The sequence below is a fragment of the Pogona vitticeps genome, chromosome 1, assembly GCF_051106095.1.
Source record: "Pogona vitticeps strain Pit_001003342236 chromosome 1, PviZW2.1, whole genome shotgun sequence".
Classification (NCBI taxonomy): domain Eukaryota; kingdom Metazoa; phylum Chordata; class Lepidosauria; order Squamata; family Agamidae; genus Pogona; species Pogona vitticeps.
The window spans coordinates 232,798,850-232,813,750 of NC_135783.1; the positions used below are offsets into that span (position 1 = coordinate 232,798,850).

A 14,901-nucleotide genomic window follows, 5' to 3' on the forward strand; every position below is an offset into this window, starting at 1 on the left:
AGCATTGTATATAAAATGTTAAATAAAAGCATTATTATACATATTAAAAGCAACAAAATACTAACCATCCCTATTATAAAACCCCTCTTAGACAGCCAGTCACTAAGGGGAATCCTGCCTGAAGAGAAAGATCTTCTCCTGGTTCCGGAGCAAAGATGGAGCCCTCCTATTGGAGGGAGTTCCAGAGTCTGGGAGCAGCGACAGAGAAGGCCCTGTCCTGTGTCACCACCAAACACACCTGTGAAGGTGGTGGGACCAAAAAAAAGGCCTCCCCTGATGACCTTAACACTCAGACAGGCTCGTAAAGGGAGATGCAGTCTTTAAGAGAGCTGTTTAAGGTTAAAGCTGTTTAGGTTAAAACCAGCACTTTGAATTGTGTCCGGAAATGGAGTGGCAGCCAGTGAGTGGAGCTGTTGAAACGGAGGGTTATGTGATCCCTGTACCAGCTCCGGTTAACTATCTGACTACAACATTCTGGACCCACTGAAGTTTCTAAACACTTTCCAAAGGCAGCCCCACATATAGCACGATACAGCAACCCAGCCAGGACGTAACTAAGGTGTGTCGATATGGCCAGATCAGATTTCTCCAGGAATGGGTGCAGCTGGCATGGTATTTTTAATTATGCAAAGGCACTTCTGGTCACTGCTAAGACTTGGGCATCCAGGCTCAGAGACAAATCCAGGAGCACATCTGTGTTTTCAGAGGGAATGCAGCCCCATCCTACACAGGCTGCATCTCTGATCCTTCATCTGCCTTTCGACTGAGCAGGAGCACCTCTTGTCTTGTCTGGATTAAGTTTCAGTTTATTTGCCTTCGTCCAGTCCATTAGTGATACCAGACGCTAACCTAGAACTTAAAGAGTTTCCTCTGATTTAGATGTAAAGGAGAAATAGAGTTGAGTGTCATCCGCATACTGGTTACACCAAACCCCCAAACTCTGGACAAGCTTTCCTATCAGTTTCATGTAAATGTTAAATAGAATGGGGACAAAACAGAACTGTGGGGGACCCCAAAAGCCAATGGCCAGGGTGTCAAACAGAAGTCCCATAGCACCACCTTCCGAGTTCTCCCCTCCAGGAAGGGCTGGAGCCACTGTAAAACAGTGTCTCCAAGTACCATTCTAGAGAAACGTCCCAGAAGGACACCATGGTAACACCACTGAGAGGTCCAGCAAAACCAAAAAGGACACACTCCCCACCCAATTCCCAGCATAGTTCATCCACCAAGGTGACCAAAGCAGTCCCCATCCCGTAACCAGGTTAGATTGAAGTGGATCTAGATAATCTGTCTCATCCAGGAATTCCTGGAGTTGAGAAGTCACAACCTACTCTAGCGCCTTGCCCAAGAATGAAACATTAGAAACTGGCCAATAATACTGTGGGAACCAAGGAGGGTTTTTTCAGTAATCGTCTTACTACTGCCTCCTTTAAGCATGCTGGGATCCTACCCTGTTGCAAGGAGGCATTCACCACTCCTTACACCCACTTGGCCAGTTCCTCTCTGGCAGCTTTTATAAGCCAGGAAGGGCAAGGGTCCAACACACAAGTGGTAGCCTCCACCTTTCCAAGGTGTGATGGATCCATCACAAGAATATTCAGCATTGGCAGGAGTTCCACTATAATCTCAGCTGCCTAAACGTGGAGCTGGTAAATGCTTTTTCATGGAACATCAGATCTGTAGGTAGCACTGGAATTCAGGAGGTAATACCAAATCACCCTTTTTTAACTGCATTGCCTTTTCTTCTACTACTCATTCCCTTTGCTAAACAGGTTAACAACCAATTACGCTTGTTTACTCTTAAGCTCTACTAAGCTGAATAAACCTGCTTCAAACATACAGAGGATTTCACCCTCATCATACACTGCATGTACTCTCTCTTGTTGGCTAAGAGTATGTAGAAAGCATTACAGGCATGCAGGTTCCCCTTTAGCCTACCACACACAAATGCACACTTTTGCTATCTAAGCAAACCTTGCACACATTTCTGTCTGTTTCAATAAAAATCACTAAATCTTAACAGGTGAAGCTGGAGTTTGAACAACAAATTCCAAGATCGTATATTTGCACAACTGTGATTTTTGCTGTGTTCTTGACAATACTGAACTTTCTGGGGATGGAAAACAGTCTAAGGTAACAAATTTCTCCCACTTTACCTCAGGTTGAGTCAGCAATCCAGAGAGCCACACCTAGAAGTTTGTATATGCGCCACATCTTCTGCCCTCTTCCCTTAATAGAGGCCCAAATTGCTGCTTGAAAAGCTGTTCTCAAAACCTGGGAGAAAGCTTCCTAAGCCATTTGCAGTGCAGGAGAAGAAGGTGGGAGGAGAGGGAGGTAACAGAAAATCCAGAGCATCGATGCTATACAAAACCTTGTGTGTGCCTAAGAGGACTCTCTGAATTCCAGCCCAGGAAAGACAGAATGATGGAAACAGCCCCGATAGACCTGAACACCTACCTAGAACACCATGAGCATTTCCATGTTGTCTTAAAACCTTGCACAGCATATCTATGGAGCCCTGTTTGCTATTGCAGGTTCAATGCAAAATGAAATCTTCAATCTGTGAACCCACAAAATGGCAGCAGGTTCGAAGACATGAGAAGATCTGACAAGACATGTTCATATGCAGGGTAACGTGTAATATGTCAAACAGCTGCCAAGATGTAATAAATCAACAGCTACCAAGAACTAATTTTGTAAATAACAATAATAGAATATAAAATGTGTTCCAGGCATTTTCCTTTATGCTACTGAAGATATTCCTTTTGTTTTCTCCCCTGCCTGTTCTACTGTATTGGTTAGGCTTCAGATTACGTAGTTGTACAGAGGGAACTATCATTTAAAAATGATATTGTACAGCACATCATAATTTTAGCGGCTTTATAAATAAAACAAAAGATTATAATTAGTGTGTTTTCTATGTCTTTTCTTTAATGCAGCAGGAGAAAATTTTCTTGAAGTCCAATTGAATAGGAACAGAGGTTCCAGAATTACCTTCATTTCTTCCTAATCATTCACTGTGGAAAGCTGCAAGCAAAGGCAATTAGGGTTGATGACTGCAAAGATGACTGTTGAGCGCTTTGTTAAAACTAATGTGTTCTAACAAAACAGCCCCCCAAAACACCACTGTTTGAACAAACAAACAAAAATGGATTAGCTTAGCCACACTGCCTCTCAATTCACCATGCTTTACAAAAATATTAATAGCAATAACAATACCTTGAAATCTTCCACAAACACACAAAATATTCGAAGCAATGCACTAATTCTTTGCCAGAATTAGAAACTCTGTAGTCCTTTTGACACCCTCAGTAATTTTTATTTCCTCATTGCTTTCTTTTCTCTCTCCTTTAAACTTCTTCTCCTTTTGTCCCTGTGTTTGTTCATCCTTTCTTTCTGCATCTTTCCAGACTCCCACACTCCTGAGTTTAGGAACCGTGCAGAGTCAGAGTTTTGAAATTCAATCCCTCACTGTGCTTCTTTGATGGTGTCTGGACTCGATGATCTATAGGCTCCCTTCCAGCTCTGCAGTTTGATCATGATTGGAAATAAGCACGTGGAGCTGCCAAAGCAACTGTTCCAGACCTAACTGCCGCTTTGCCTCTAGAGACATCGGCCACCCAATGACTGAGGACAGTGCTGAAGGCTACAGACCAATTTTAATTAAGTAAAATTAACGTATCAATTTTTAAAAAACAAAATATACCCAGGATTTATAACTCTCCCTTGGTATTCGTTCTTAGTTCCAGGTATTTCCTTTCCAGAGTCTGAGACACACAGCCAAATGTACATTATTTGTTTGTTATCAGCAAAGAAAATTCAGCCATTGTAACATCATTCAAGCAGGATGAATTATAAAACCTTTGCTGAAATTACAGATTCTCTCCCCCTTAAATCTAAAATAAAGCAACACAGAGCCTAGCTTGCTCACAGGAAACATGACAAAGGCAGTTCCAAAGATGGGGAAAGGTTATGGATTTTTTAAAAAATAAAACTACAACTCCAGAATCCTATGGCCAGCAAGACATTGCCTATGGTATCTGTGGGATTTGGCGAGTGGCAGTTTTGTTTTGTTTTTAAAAATGACTTACCAAATTATCATGACCATCTAAATAAATGGCAGGTGCCAGTTCTTCACAGTATCATATAGAAAGAGAAACCACAGGACCTGTTCTTATCTACCCTAAAATACTTGGCAAGTTATATGGGGCTTCTCCATCAGGAACACGCTTTAGCAACTGCTGCCTAGTTCTGAAGATTGGTCTGTTTCGAAAGTTAGCCATTCTTTTTCCTTAGAAGAGAAGGGATTAAGAGAATAACATGATATGCAACACTAAAAGGATTCCAGCTTCAAAAGAGGCACTCAGAAGAGTCTTGTAATGCAAACCTTGAAGAGTGCTAAAATCTGCTTAGCACACTTGTGCATCCTACAACTTCTAATAAATTAAAAATTCTTACTATTATGGAAGGCTATGGTTAGGAATGTGTTTTTCTTTTCCCCTTTACTTCTAAACAGTTAATTTTCCAATAGTACCTATTGCTGAACAGCCAATAAATGTTCACAAGGCAGTCCACAATTTTGAAAAAAAGAGAACCACACAGTTATTAAATCCTTACCAATAAAATTACAAATAAAAAATAATCAAAAAGACATAATTATTGTCACTAAATAAAGCTAAGATTAAAACTGTCAAATCCCTGAAACTCTAGACAATATCTACTTTATTTGCCGGCATCCAAGATGACTTTTTGGCCCTGAAAAACATGCCTCCAAGTGGGGGGGGGGTCATCTTGTACGCCGGGTGCATGTCCAGCAAACCCTCCCTCTCTCCCAGCGAAGTCACTTACCTGGTAGTAAGACCAAGTAGAGCCCCGATCCTAGCCTGGGAACAGCCTGACTCTAGCGCCGAACAGCTGACTGTCAGGAACAGCAGAGAGGAGGCAGCCATTTTGAGATACGACCACATGGCTGCTGCCTCTCAAAATGGCTGCCGTCTCTCCAAAATGGCTGCCACCTCTCTGCTGCTTCTCGACATTCTGCTGTTCAGCGCTGATGCTGTCCTTCTTCCAGGAAACCCTCGCTCTCTCCCAGCAAAAGGAACCAGAATCACACGAGCGGAAGAGGGGGTAGTCTTATACAGCAAGTATATAACAAACTCTACATTTTGAGTGGAAAAGTTGGGGGGGGTTGTCTTATACGACCAGTCGCCTTATACACCGGCAAATACGGTAATAGCAACTCTGTTTCATAAAAACAAAAAGGTTCTCCGGGATCTTATTTCTTGCACCGGCCAAACATATGCTTCCACCAAGGATGGTATGACGTCAATACTCCCTCCCTTGTATTGTTGCATTGCAGCTACTAGTGTATTTAGCATGTTGTTGTTTAGTCGTTTAGTCGTGTCCGACTCTTCGTGACCCCATGGAACAGAGCACACCAGGACCTCCTATCTTCCACTGCCTCTCGGAGTTGTGTCAAATTCATATTGGTTACTTCGATGACACTGTCCAACCATCTCATCCTCTGTCGTCCCCTTCTCCTCTTGCCTTCACACTTTCCTAACATCAAGGTCTTTTCCAAGGAGTCTTCTCTTCTCATGAGATGGCCAGAGTATTGGAGCCTCAGATTCAGGATCTGTCCTCCCAGTGAGCACTCAGGCTTGATTTCCTTTAGAATTGATAGGTTTGTTCTCCTTGCAGTCCAGGGGACTCTCAAGAGTCTCCTCCAGCACCACAATTCAAAAGCATCAATTCTTTGGCGGTCAGCTTTCTTTATGGTCCAGCTCTCACTTCCATACATCACTACAGGAAAAACCATAGCTTTGACTATTCGGACTTTTGTTGGCAAGGTGATGTCTCTACTTTTTAAAATGCTGTCAAGGTTTGCCATCACTTTCCTCCCAAGAAGCAGGCGTCTTTTAATTTCGTGGCTGCTGTCTCCATCTGCAGTGATCATGGAGCCCAGGAAAATAAAATCTGTCACTGCCTCCATGTCTTCCCCTTCTATTTCCCAGGAGGTGATGGGACCAGTGGCCATGATCTTAGTTGGTGGCTTGTTTGTTTTTTGATGTTGAGCTTCAGACCATTTTTTGCGCTCTCCTCTTTCACCCTCATTACAAGGTTCCTTAATTCCTCCTCACTTTCTGCCATCAGAGTGGTATCATCTGCATATCAGAGGTTGTTGATATTTCTTCCGGCAATCTTAATTCCAGCTTGGGATTCTTCCAGTCTGGCCTTTCGTAGGATGTATTCTGCATATAAGTTAAATAAGCAGGGGGACAATATACAGCCTTGTCGTACTCCTTTCCCAATTTTGAACCAATCGGTTGTTCCATATCCAGTTCTAACTGTTGCTTCCTGTCCCACGTATAGCTTTCTCAGGAGATAGATAAAGTGGTGAGGCACTCCCATTTCTTTAAGGACTTGCCATAGTTTGCTGTGGTCCACACAGTCAAAGGCTTTTGCATAGTCAATGAAGCAGAAGTAGATATTTTTCTGGAACTCTCTGGCTTTCTCCATAATCCAGCGCAAGTTAGCAATTTGGTCTCGAGTTCCTCTGCCTCTTCGGAATCCAGCTTGTACTTCTGGGAGTTCTCGGTCCACATACTGCTGAAGCCTACCTTGGAGGATTTTGAGCATAACCTTGCTAGCGTGCGAAATGAGTGCAATTGTACGGTAGTTGGAGCATTCTTTGGCACTGCCTTTCTTTGGGATTGGGATGTAGACTGATCTTTTCCAATCCTCTGGCCACTGTTGAGTTTTCCAAACTTGCTGGCATATTGAATGTAGCACCTCAACAGCGTCATCTTTTAAGATTTTAAATAGTTCAACTGGAATGCCATCACTTCCACTGGCCTTGTTGTTAGCCAGGCTTTCTAAGGCCCACTTGACTTCACTCTCCAGGATGTCTGGCTCAAGGTCTGCAACTACATTATCTGGGTTGTCTGGGATATCCAAGTCTTTCTGGTATAATGCCTCTGTGTATTCTTGCCACCTCTTCTTGATGCCTTCTCCTTCTGTGAGGTCTCTCCCATTTTTGTCCTTTGTCATGTTCATCTTTGCACAAAAGGTTCCTCTAGTATCTCCAATTTTCCTGAACAGATCTCTGGTTTTTCCTTTTCTATTATTTTCCTCTATTTCTTTACATTGTTCATTTAAGAAGGCCCTCTTGTCTCTCCTTGCTATTCTTTGGAAGTCTGCATTCAACTTTCTGTAACTTTCCCTATCTCCCTTGCATTTTGTTTCCCTTCTCTTCTCTGCTATTTGTAAGGCCTCGTTGGACATCCACTTTGCTTTCTTGCATTTCCTTTTCTTTGGGATGGTTTTTGTTGCTGCCTCCTGTACAATGTTACGAGCCTCTATCCAAAGTTATTCAGGTACTCTGTACACAAAATCTAGTTCCTTAAATCTGTTCTTCACTTCCACTGTGTATTCATAAGGGATGTGGTTTAGATTATACCTGACTAGCCCAGTGGTTTTTCCTACTCTCTTCAGTTTAAGCTTGAATTTTGCTATGAGAAACTGATGATCAGAGCAACAATCAGCTCCAGGTCTTGTTTTTGCTGACTGTATTGAGCTGCAGAGAATATAATCAATCTGATTTCGGTATTGCCCATCTGGTGATTTCCATGTGTAGAGTCACCTCTTGTGTTGTTGGAAAAGACTGTTTGTGATGATCAGCTTGTTCTCTTCACAAAACTCTATTAGCCTTTGCCCTGCTTCGTTCTGAACTCCAAGGCCAAACTTCCCTGTTGTTCCTTTTATCTCTTGGCTCCCTACTTTAGCATTCCAGTCCCCTAGAATGAGAAGAACATCTTTCTTTGGTGTCAGTTCTAGAAGGTATTGTAAGTCTTCATAAAATTGGTCAATTTCAGTCTCCTCAGCATTGGTGGTTGGTGCATAAACTTGGATTACTGTGATGTTGAAAGGTCTGCCTTGGATTCGTATTGACATCATTCTATCATTTTTGAGATTATATCCCATTACAGCTTTCCCACTCTTTTGTTGACTATGAGGGCCACTCCATTCCTTCTGTGGGATTCTTGCCCACAATAGTAGATATGATAATCATCTGAACTGAATTCACCCATTCCTGTCCATTTTAGTATTTAGCATACTCTAGCTTAATAGAGAGGTATCACAGCTCATACCTTACTCATATGCCTGTCCACTGAGATATTTATAAAGCCATTTGAAGTTGTGACTAACACCATTTGTTATGGCAGTGTATTCCACAACACACATGAAGGTAGAAGGCCTCCTATGCCCATTTCTTTGGAAGATCCTCTTTCTGCAAGCAACATCTGTTCCAGATTTTGGAGGAAGCAACACCCTTAGGCAGGAAGTTCTCAGCTGATCTTCATCTGTGAGAGCACCCAGATCTACAGTGACTCACTAGAGTTGTCACCTCCATCTCTTCTCCAAAGCACCTAATCCACATGTTTCAGAAGAAAAGTGAATGTGTTGTTTCTGATTAACTCCACATACTCATAAAAGCCAGGGATCAGTAAAGAGGACAGAGAGCAAGACTAAGAGTCTACAAGGACTGGAGAGCCTCCAAGGCCCCTTTATTGAAAACGGGCATCTGCAAGTATCACACAATACCAACGACAGCAGACCCTCGACTTACAGAATTAATCTGTATTGGACCTGTGGCCGCAGGTCGAAAATTCTGTAGGTCGAGGGTACATTTCCCATAGGAATGCATTGAAAACCATTTAATCCACTCCAGCCAAAGAAAAAATATCTTGGGCTTCCAAAGCTGCACCCGCTGCGGGGACGGGAGGCAGAGGGCACCAGGGACAGGAGACAGAGGGCAGTGGGTGCAGCTTTGGAAGCCCAGGAAGCCGGAAGCCGCTCTGCGCCCGCTGCCAGCTTTCGGGTTTCGGGGCTTCGAAAGCTGCACCCGCTGCCCTCTTGTCTCCTGTCCCTGGTGTCCTCTGCCTCCAGCACCAGGGACAGGAGACAAGAGGGCAGAGGGGGGTGCTTTGAATTTCCTGCCCTTTCCCCCTGCCTTTCGTAGGTTGAAGCTCTGGCTACAAGTAGAACTAAAATTTTGCAGCCGGAGCTTTTCGTACTTCAAAATTTCCGTAAGTAGGGACCTTTGTAAGTCGAGCATCCACTGTATATATATTGGCTGACATCCTGTAGTAAATCATATTCCCAGTAAGTGGAACTTGCAAAGAAACTGACTCACCAAATCCCCACTGATTCAATGGGCATACTCTAGTTGCAGCCTGCTACTGGATTTCAGTGATCTTTCTTATGAAGTATTTTCCAAATATGTTTCTCCTGGTGTATTGTACAAAACCTATTAGGGAAATGTAACCAAAGAGGTGGGGGGGGAGTGCTATTTCATCTACTGTATGCTATGCCCATGGCATCTTCTCTAATAGTTTTGTCTGTGGCTAAAAAACAGCGCTGAAAAAAAGTTCATCTCTCTTTTAAACTCGTCTCATAGCAGATGAAATAAACGTCGGAAGTTTCCCGCCACTCACTGTCAGGCTAATGCTAGTAGATATAGGCCAACATCCAAAAGGACCTTACAGCAAAGACTAATAAATGAAATAAATGAAATGAAGAGACAAATAAATGAAATAAATCCCTCATTTTAAAAAAATCCATTAAAAAATCTATTTGTTAGCAGATTGCAACTAAGCTCACAATTTACATTGCAATTTAACATTGACTCTGTCTAGTTAATCACACACAGCTTCACAAGATGTTTGGCTGGCAGATGTGTAGGAGACATGAGAATGGAGAGTAAACCTCTAGGTCACCCAAACAGCTGTTTGTGAAATATATCAGTCCCCTCCCTCCCAAGTATAAAGCTGCAAGAATTAACATCTGTTCTATATCCAGGAACACATATCCCAATCCATAAGACCACAAACCACTGTAAATTTACCTTCAGCGTGAGCGCTCTGTTATATTCAGTGTGAAACGTACCATCCCTGTCAAGAAACAGAGCATGGGGGAAAACAGCAATTAATTTTAGAAATGCTGTTAAGAAAGACAGGCAGCTGTTTATTCTGGTCAGAATAAATGAAGTTCTCCTCAGTTTGCAGGGCTATGCAAAACACCACCATGAAAAACAAGTTCTTGAAGCAAACAAGTCTCTAATGGGCAATCATGTCCACAAGCTTTTAATGAGAGTATTTACCACAGGCCAGATGTAGGGAGTGGCAGGTGCACAGGAGAATTTCTATTTCCAACAATGGACCAATATATTTATGCATATTGGTCCCTAAAGAACTAAAACATTTGCTTGCTGAAGTCTCGTGAAAGCAATGAAATGGCAAACCAGCCTTTAGCTGACTGAGGTGGTACAGGCAGAGACTGTCTCAATAGAAGGACTCAGAAAGGAATACAGGGTGTGCAAGCTGGTTCAAAATGCAGCGGCCTTCTTTTGTCGCTGTTGTTTTTGAAAGGTTGTCATTTCTTTCTCAAGCACATCAGCCAAAAAAACCCCCACATACTAGTCAATTCATAAGCCTAATAATGCAGAGCTGAGAGATGTTGACTTTGAACTATATCTCCCAGACTGTTCTGGGAACTGTTCTTCAAAAATACTAAAACTTTCAAATTACGTAATAATGTGATTGGCTTTACCATGTCTTTCAGGCCAGGCAGGTAGGGATAGCTCCTTTTTAGCTCTTTTTTTAAGTAATCTGTACCACCTTAAACACTAACAAATTTATTGTGCTATATATTCTTATAAACTACAGCCCACTTTATTAGATGGAATAGTCTTATTCAGGCATTTTCCAGATATATTCATCAATACGCTAGGAGGGAGAACTTTCCCCCTGTACATTCTCATCATAACACCTATATCCCTGGAGGGTCCCCGTGTGAATTGGAATTCTGATTTTCTCAGGTTCTAATTTGTGTGTTCAGCTTCCACAGATACAGAAGGCTCTACCAACCAGATTTCCTTCCATGCACAGAGCACTGGAGAAGTGAGGATGGAAGTAGAGGTGCTGACATGCTTCCATCCCTCCCATGTTTAGTGTCCATATGTTCTAATACCTGGCTAGGGTTACTCTTCTAATATTTTTATCCAAAATTCTGTAACACACAACAAAAAGACACTATAAAAAAGATGTTACACTGAAGGACTATTCAAATGTGGTTGAGCAAGCTTATGCAACATGGAAGAAGAGGAGCATACTAGCTCTATCCCCACTCCATCATCGCTTTGCTCCCATGAAAAGCAACATGTCTGAAAGGAAGAACTTCCTCTAACAAAAAGGCTATCCATCCAAGCTGAAGGGCAGGAAAATCAGGGTTCCACTTCTCAAGCACAGAGTCTCTATTATGCGTAGCCTCTCTTCATGCCAACACTTTTCATGCAAGCAAAGCAATGATGGAGAAGGGGCAGAATTAGTATGCTTCTTCCCTTGCGTATTGAGTAAACAGACTTAAAAATGTTTGAACAGGTCTATAGTCTACAAACAACAGTGAGCGCCATACTTGCAATTTAAAAGATTTTTTTAAAAAGTCATTGGTGGTAATCTCTGTACTTTTTTTCAGGCAATAAAGCCCTCCTAAAAAATACAAACTAATATGCCAGACAGCATCTTCCTTTGCAGGCTTTGTTTATATTTGATAGTAAATGGAAAACATGTTTCAAAAGGTTTTAGTCATAAATATTGACCAAAACTAAAAACATCAGCTTACCGAGAAAGAAAAAATAATGTACTAAATTACCTATTACATATTTATTTAGATCATTTCCTAAATGTGTAATAAATAAATGTGTTTATTTTACAAAAAAAAATCAACACTGTTTATCCACATGTATATATGTGCAACATTCAAGAGGTTCACAATTTTGTCTGCCATTCTCACCAAGAATACAAGAAAATGTTCAGACATTTCCTGATGTGAATGGTTAGTTCCTGATCTATTTGTACCCCTGGAATCACTGAAGCAAACAGGATGGTTAGTTTTACAGGCAATCTAGATCAGGGAACACTGTTTCAGGTGATCCTGATTCCGGAGGTCTTGACTGACGGGCTTCCTGGCATCTCCACAGCTTGGGTTGGTCTTCCATGTCAAAATCCTGAATTCTGCCCTACAACACAACACTGGCAAGCTGAAGTGCTAGGCAAGCAAAAGGCTAAAACCTGCTATAATCTCTCAGACACAGGAGAAACAGAGCCATGGGGACCTATCCGTGGGTTTGGCTTGTTTGCTGAGCACTACTGCTTTGCTGAGTTCATTGAGGTGGGAATCTGAAGCATGTGGACTTAACAGGGTACTCAGGAACACCAGCGCTCCAGCACTGGGCAAAACAAGGAGACAGAGAAGTGAAAAGACAGATATTCCAAGTGACTGGCAAATCCGCCCCTCCTACATGAGAACTGGAGAGGACTGGAGGATGCTTGCACATTGTATAGTGTACATTTTAGGTTGGAGAAGGAGCCAACCCTCGGGGAAGGAAAGAACTATTTTAGGTTCTTCAAGCCCATCCACATACAGTAAATCTCCAGAAATTGTTGCCTATTGGAAGATACCAGCTCAGTGTAGCCAGCCATAGACTTGCTGCTTGACTATGACTTAATTCTTCATAATGAATCCTCCATTAGTAAACCAGTTTTGTAGCAAGAGTGCAACAAACTGTACATACATTGCAAAGAGACTATTGTTGCCTTAGGCTACAACCTGATGCACACTTTCCTGGGAGTCTCATTTCATCCCAATGGGACTTAGAAGTAAATCCTGTTAAGCCCAAAAGAGACTTACTCCCAAGAAAGTGTGCTGAATATACCACTACAGGATTATATAATCTGACCATTTTTACCATAGCTGTTGAGCATTATAGCGCACAGAACACTACAATGAAAAAGAAGCTTCTCAACCCATTTCTGCACTTACTTGTAATGTAATAACTCTACCCCTTTTTCCTTTGAACTAGGATCAACCTTCATCTTCTTGCATAGTTTTCGGCTTTCTGCATCCCTGAAAGAGAATCAGAAATAATTCCCAAAAATATCTTAACATCATATTATAGACAACATTAACTACATTTAAGTGATTCTGGTTTGGCAGCTCAACAGCAATTATAGATAATTTAGTTTAAATCAGAATTTGAATCTCCATTGGAGGTCCTGCTATATGTCTTATTCAACTGAGTGCTAAGTATTAAAATTGGGGCTTTTTCGGTAGCAGCACGCCAGTGATGAAACTCTGCCCCTAGAGAGATTACACTGTCTCCTTCTAATATGCTTTTGTGAAGCAACAAAACCTGCCTTGTTCTGTACTTTAGTTTGGGCTTTTAATTCAGGATGTACAGAGGCCACCCAGCCTACTCTGTGTCAGAATACAGGGGTCACAGATCAGATCTGATCCACTCTGTGCTCTTTCAGAGACTCCTGAATCCAGACTTCTCTAACCCAGATCCTTGATGGTATTTCTCTAATAAGAGCTCAGTCTTGTAAATAAGGAAATACAAACATGGAGACAAGGCCATAGACTTGAACGGTACAGGTATGAGAGGAGAGCTTCAGGTCAGGGCAATTGCAGAGCTGGGTGCCTGACTTTATTTTTATCTCTCCCATTCTTTCTTTCAGCTGCCAGGAGACAAGCCACAGTGGCTTCTTAAGGCAGTCCCTGGGAAAAGAATAAACGAGGGACTTTAAATGGGCAATGGGCATGCTCCTCTTTGATTCCTTCTTTAAAAGGGCTATGCAAGGATCTAACTCTTTCCAATACCACATCTACTTTGTATGCCGCCTGCCCTTCTTGATCCCTTAATCTGAAATTAGTGATGCTGCAGCCATAAATGTTGATGATCTACGACATTGCAGCTGGAAAGACAAGGAAGGTTCATTTCTAAGGGAAAGGATAGCTTCCTCTTCATCTTTGTGGGTTTTTCATTCTCTTTCTCCACTTCAAATTATGTGCATGAAAATTAGAGTTAACAAAAAAAGATCCATGGGCATGCCATCGCATTAACATCTGCCTCTGGGATCTTTGGTCTAACCTCAGGAGAGTGCAAATGCACCCAATTTGGTTTCATTTTTACACATTTGTCTGAAGACAAATGCATACTACTCATGTTGTTTAATTTATCATGTCACTCTTACTTTCACTCTTTAATCTCATTGCACTTCAATATTCCAGTGCAATTATTTCTGTGTTTGTTTTTTTATCATGTAGGCATTTTACTTTAAACCACTGTGATTACAGCTTTACTGTGGTTTGATCTACTGTGGTTTAGTCAATGGAGTGTAAAATTCATGAAAGCAATAAATAACAAAAGTAAAAGCCACATAATACACATGGCGATGTGTCCAAAGTAAAGCTAGGTATGTGACAAAACCCATCTGGATATTAAGTTAATCTCAATTTAAAATACTGTACAGTTGTTAAACTTGTTTCTTCAACTTTTTCCCATCCTCCCTTTCAACTATACTCTAGGTAACTTAGACAAAACAAATTAACAATTACATAATTTTACTATAACGGTAAAGTAGTAATATAAATTAGTTAATGCCCTTCTGGAAGGCAATTCTGGCAACATTTTTGAAAATGTAAAATTCATTTCCATTGAAAGCAGTATAAAAATTAATGTAGCACAACAGGCAAAAAATCAAAGTCAGATTATGTACATAAAGAACATTCTGAGCACACTGCCGTATTTTTAAGGCAAGTTTTTTAAAAGCCCTACTGAGTTCTATCAAGCAAAATTCTATACAGGAGCTAAACTGTAAGTTAAAGGGGGATAAATTTATAAACATTTCTAAAAGCTAAAACAAAAAGCTGTTTTCCACAATAACAACATCGCATTTATAGGTAAACCACAAATTGCGTATTCAAAAAACATCAGATTCATTGTCATTGAACTTCCCAAGAGGTCTGGTGTCAGGATCTCATCACTGAGAAGTCTCTCCA

At 41.4% G+C, this 14,901-nt stretch overlaps 1 protein-coding gene across 2 annotated transcripts in view; it reads right to left on the minus strand.

The window, feature by feature from the left end:
* Positions 1 to 14,901, minus strand: part of PDIA5 (protein disulfide isomerase family A member 5) — a 238,635-nt gene that overhangs the window by 132,039 nt on the left and 91,695 nt on the right. For both annotated transcript variants that reach the window (XM_020801085.3, XM_078376647.1), the window contains exons 4-5: positions 12,883 to 12,966; positions 9,908 to 9,953 (exon numbers count right to left, since the gene is read on the minus strand). In XM_020801085.3, coding sequence (XP_020656744.3) covers positions 9,908 to 9,953; positions 12,883 to 12,966 — 130 coding nt within the window. The remainder of the gene's footprint in view (positions 1 to 9,907; positions 9,954 to 12,882; positions 12,967 to 14,901) is intronic.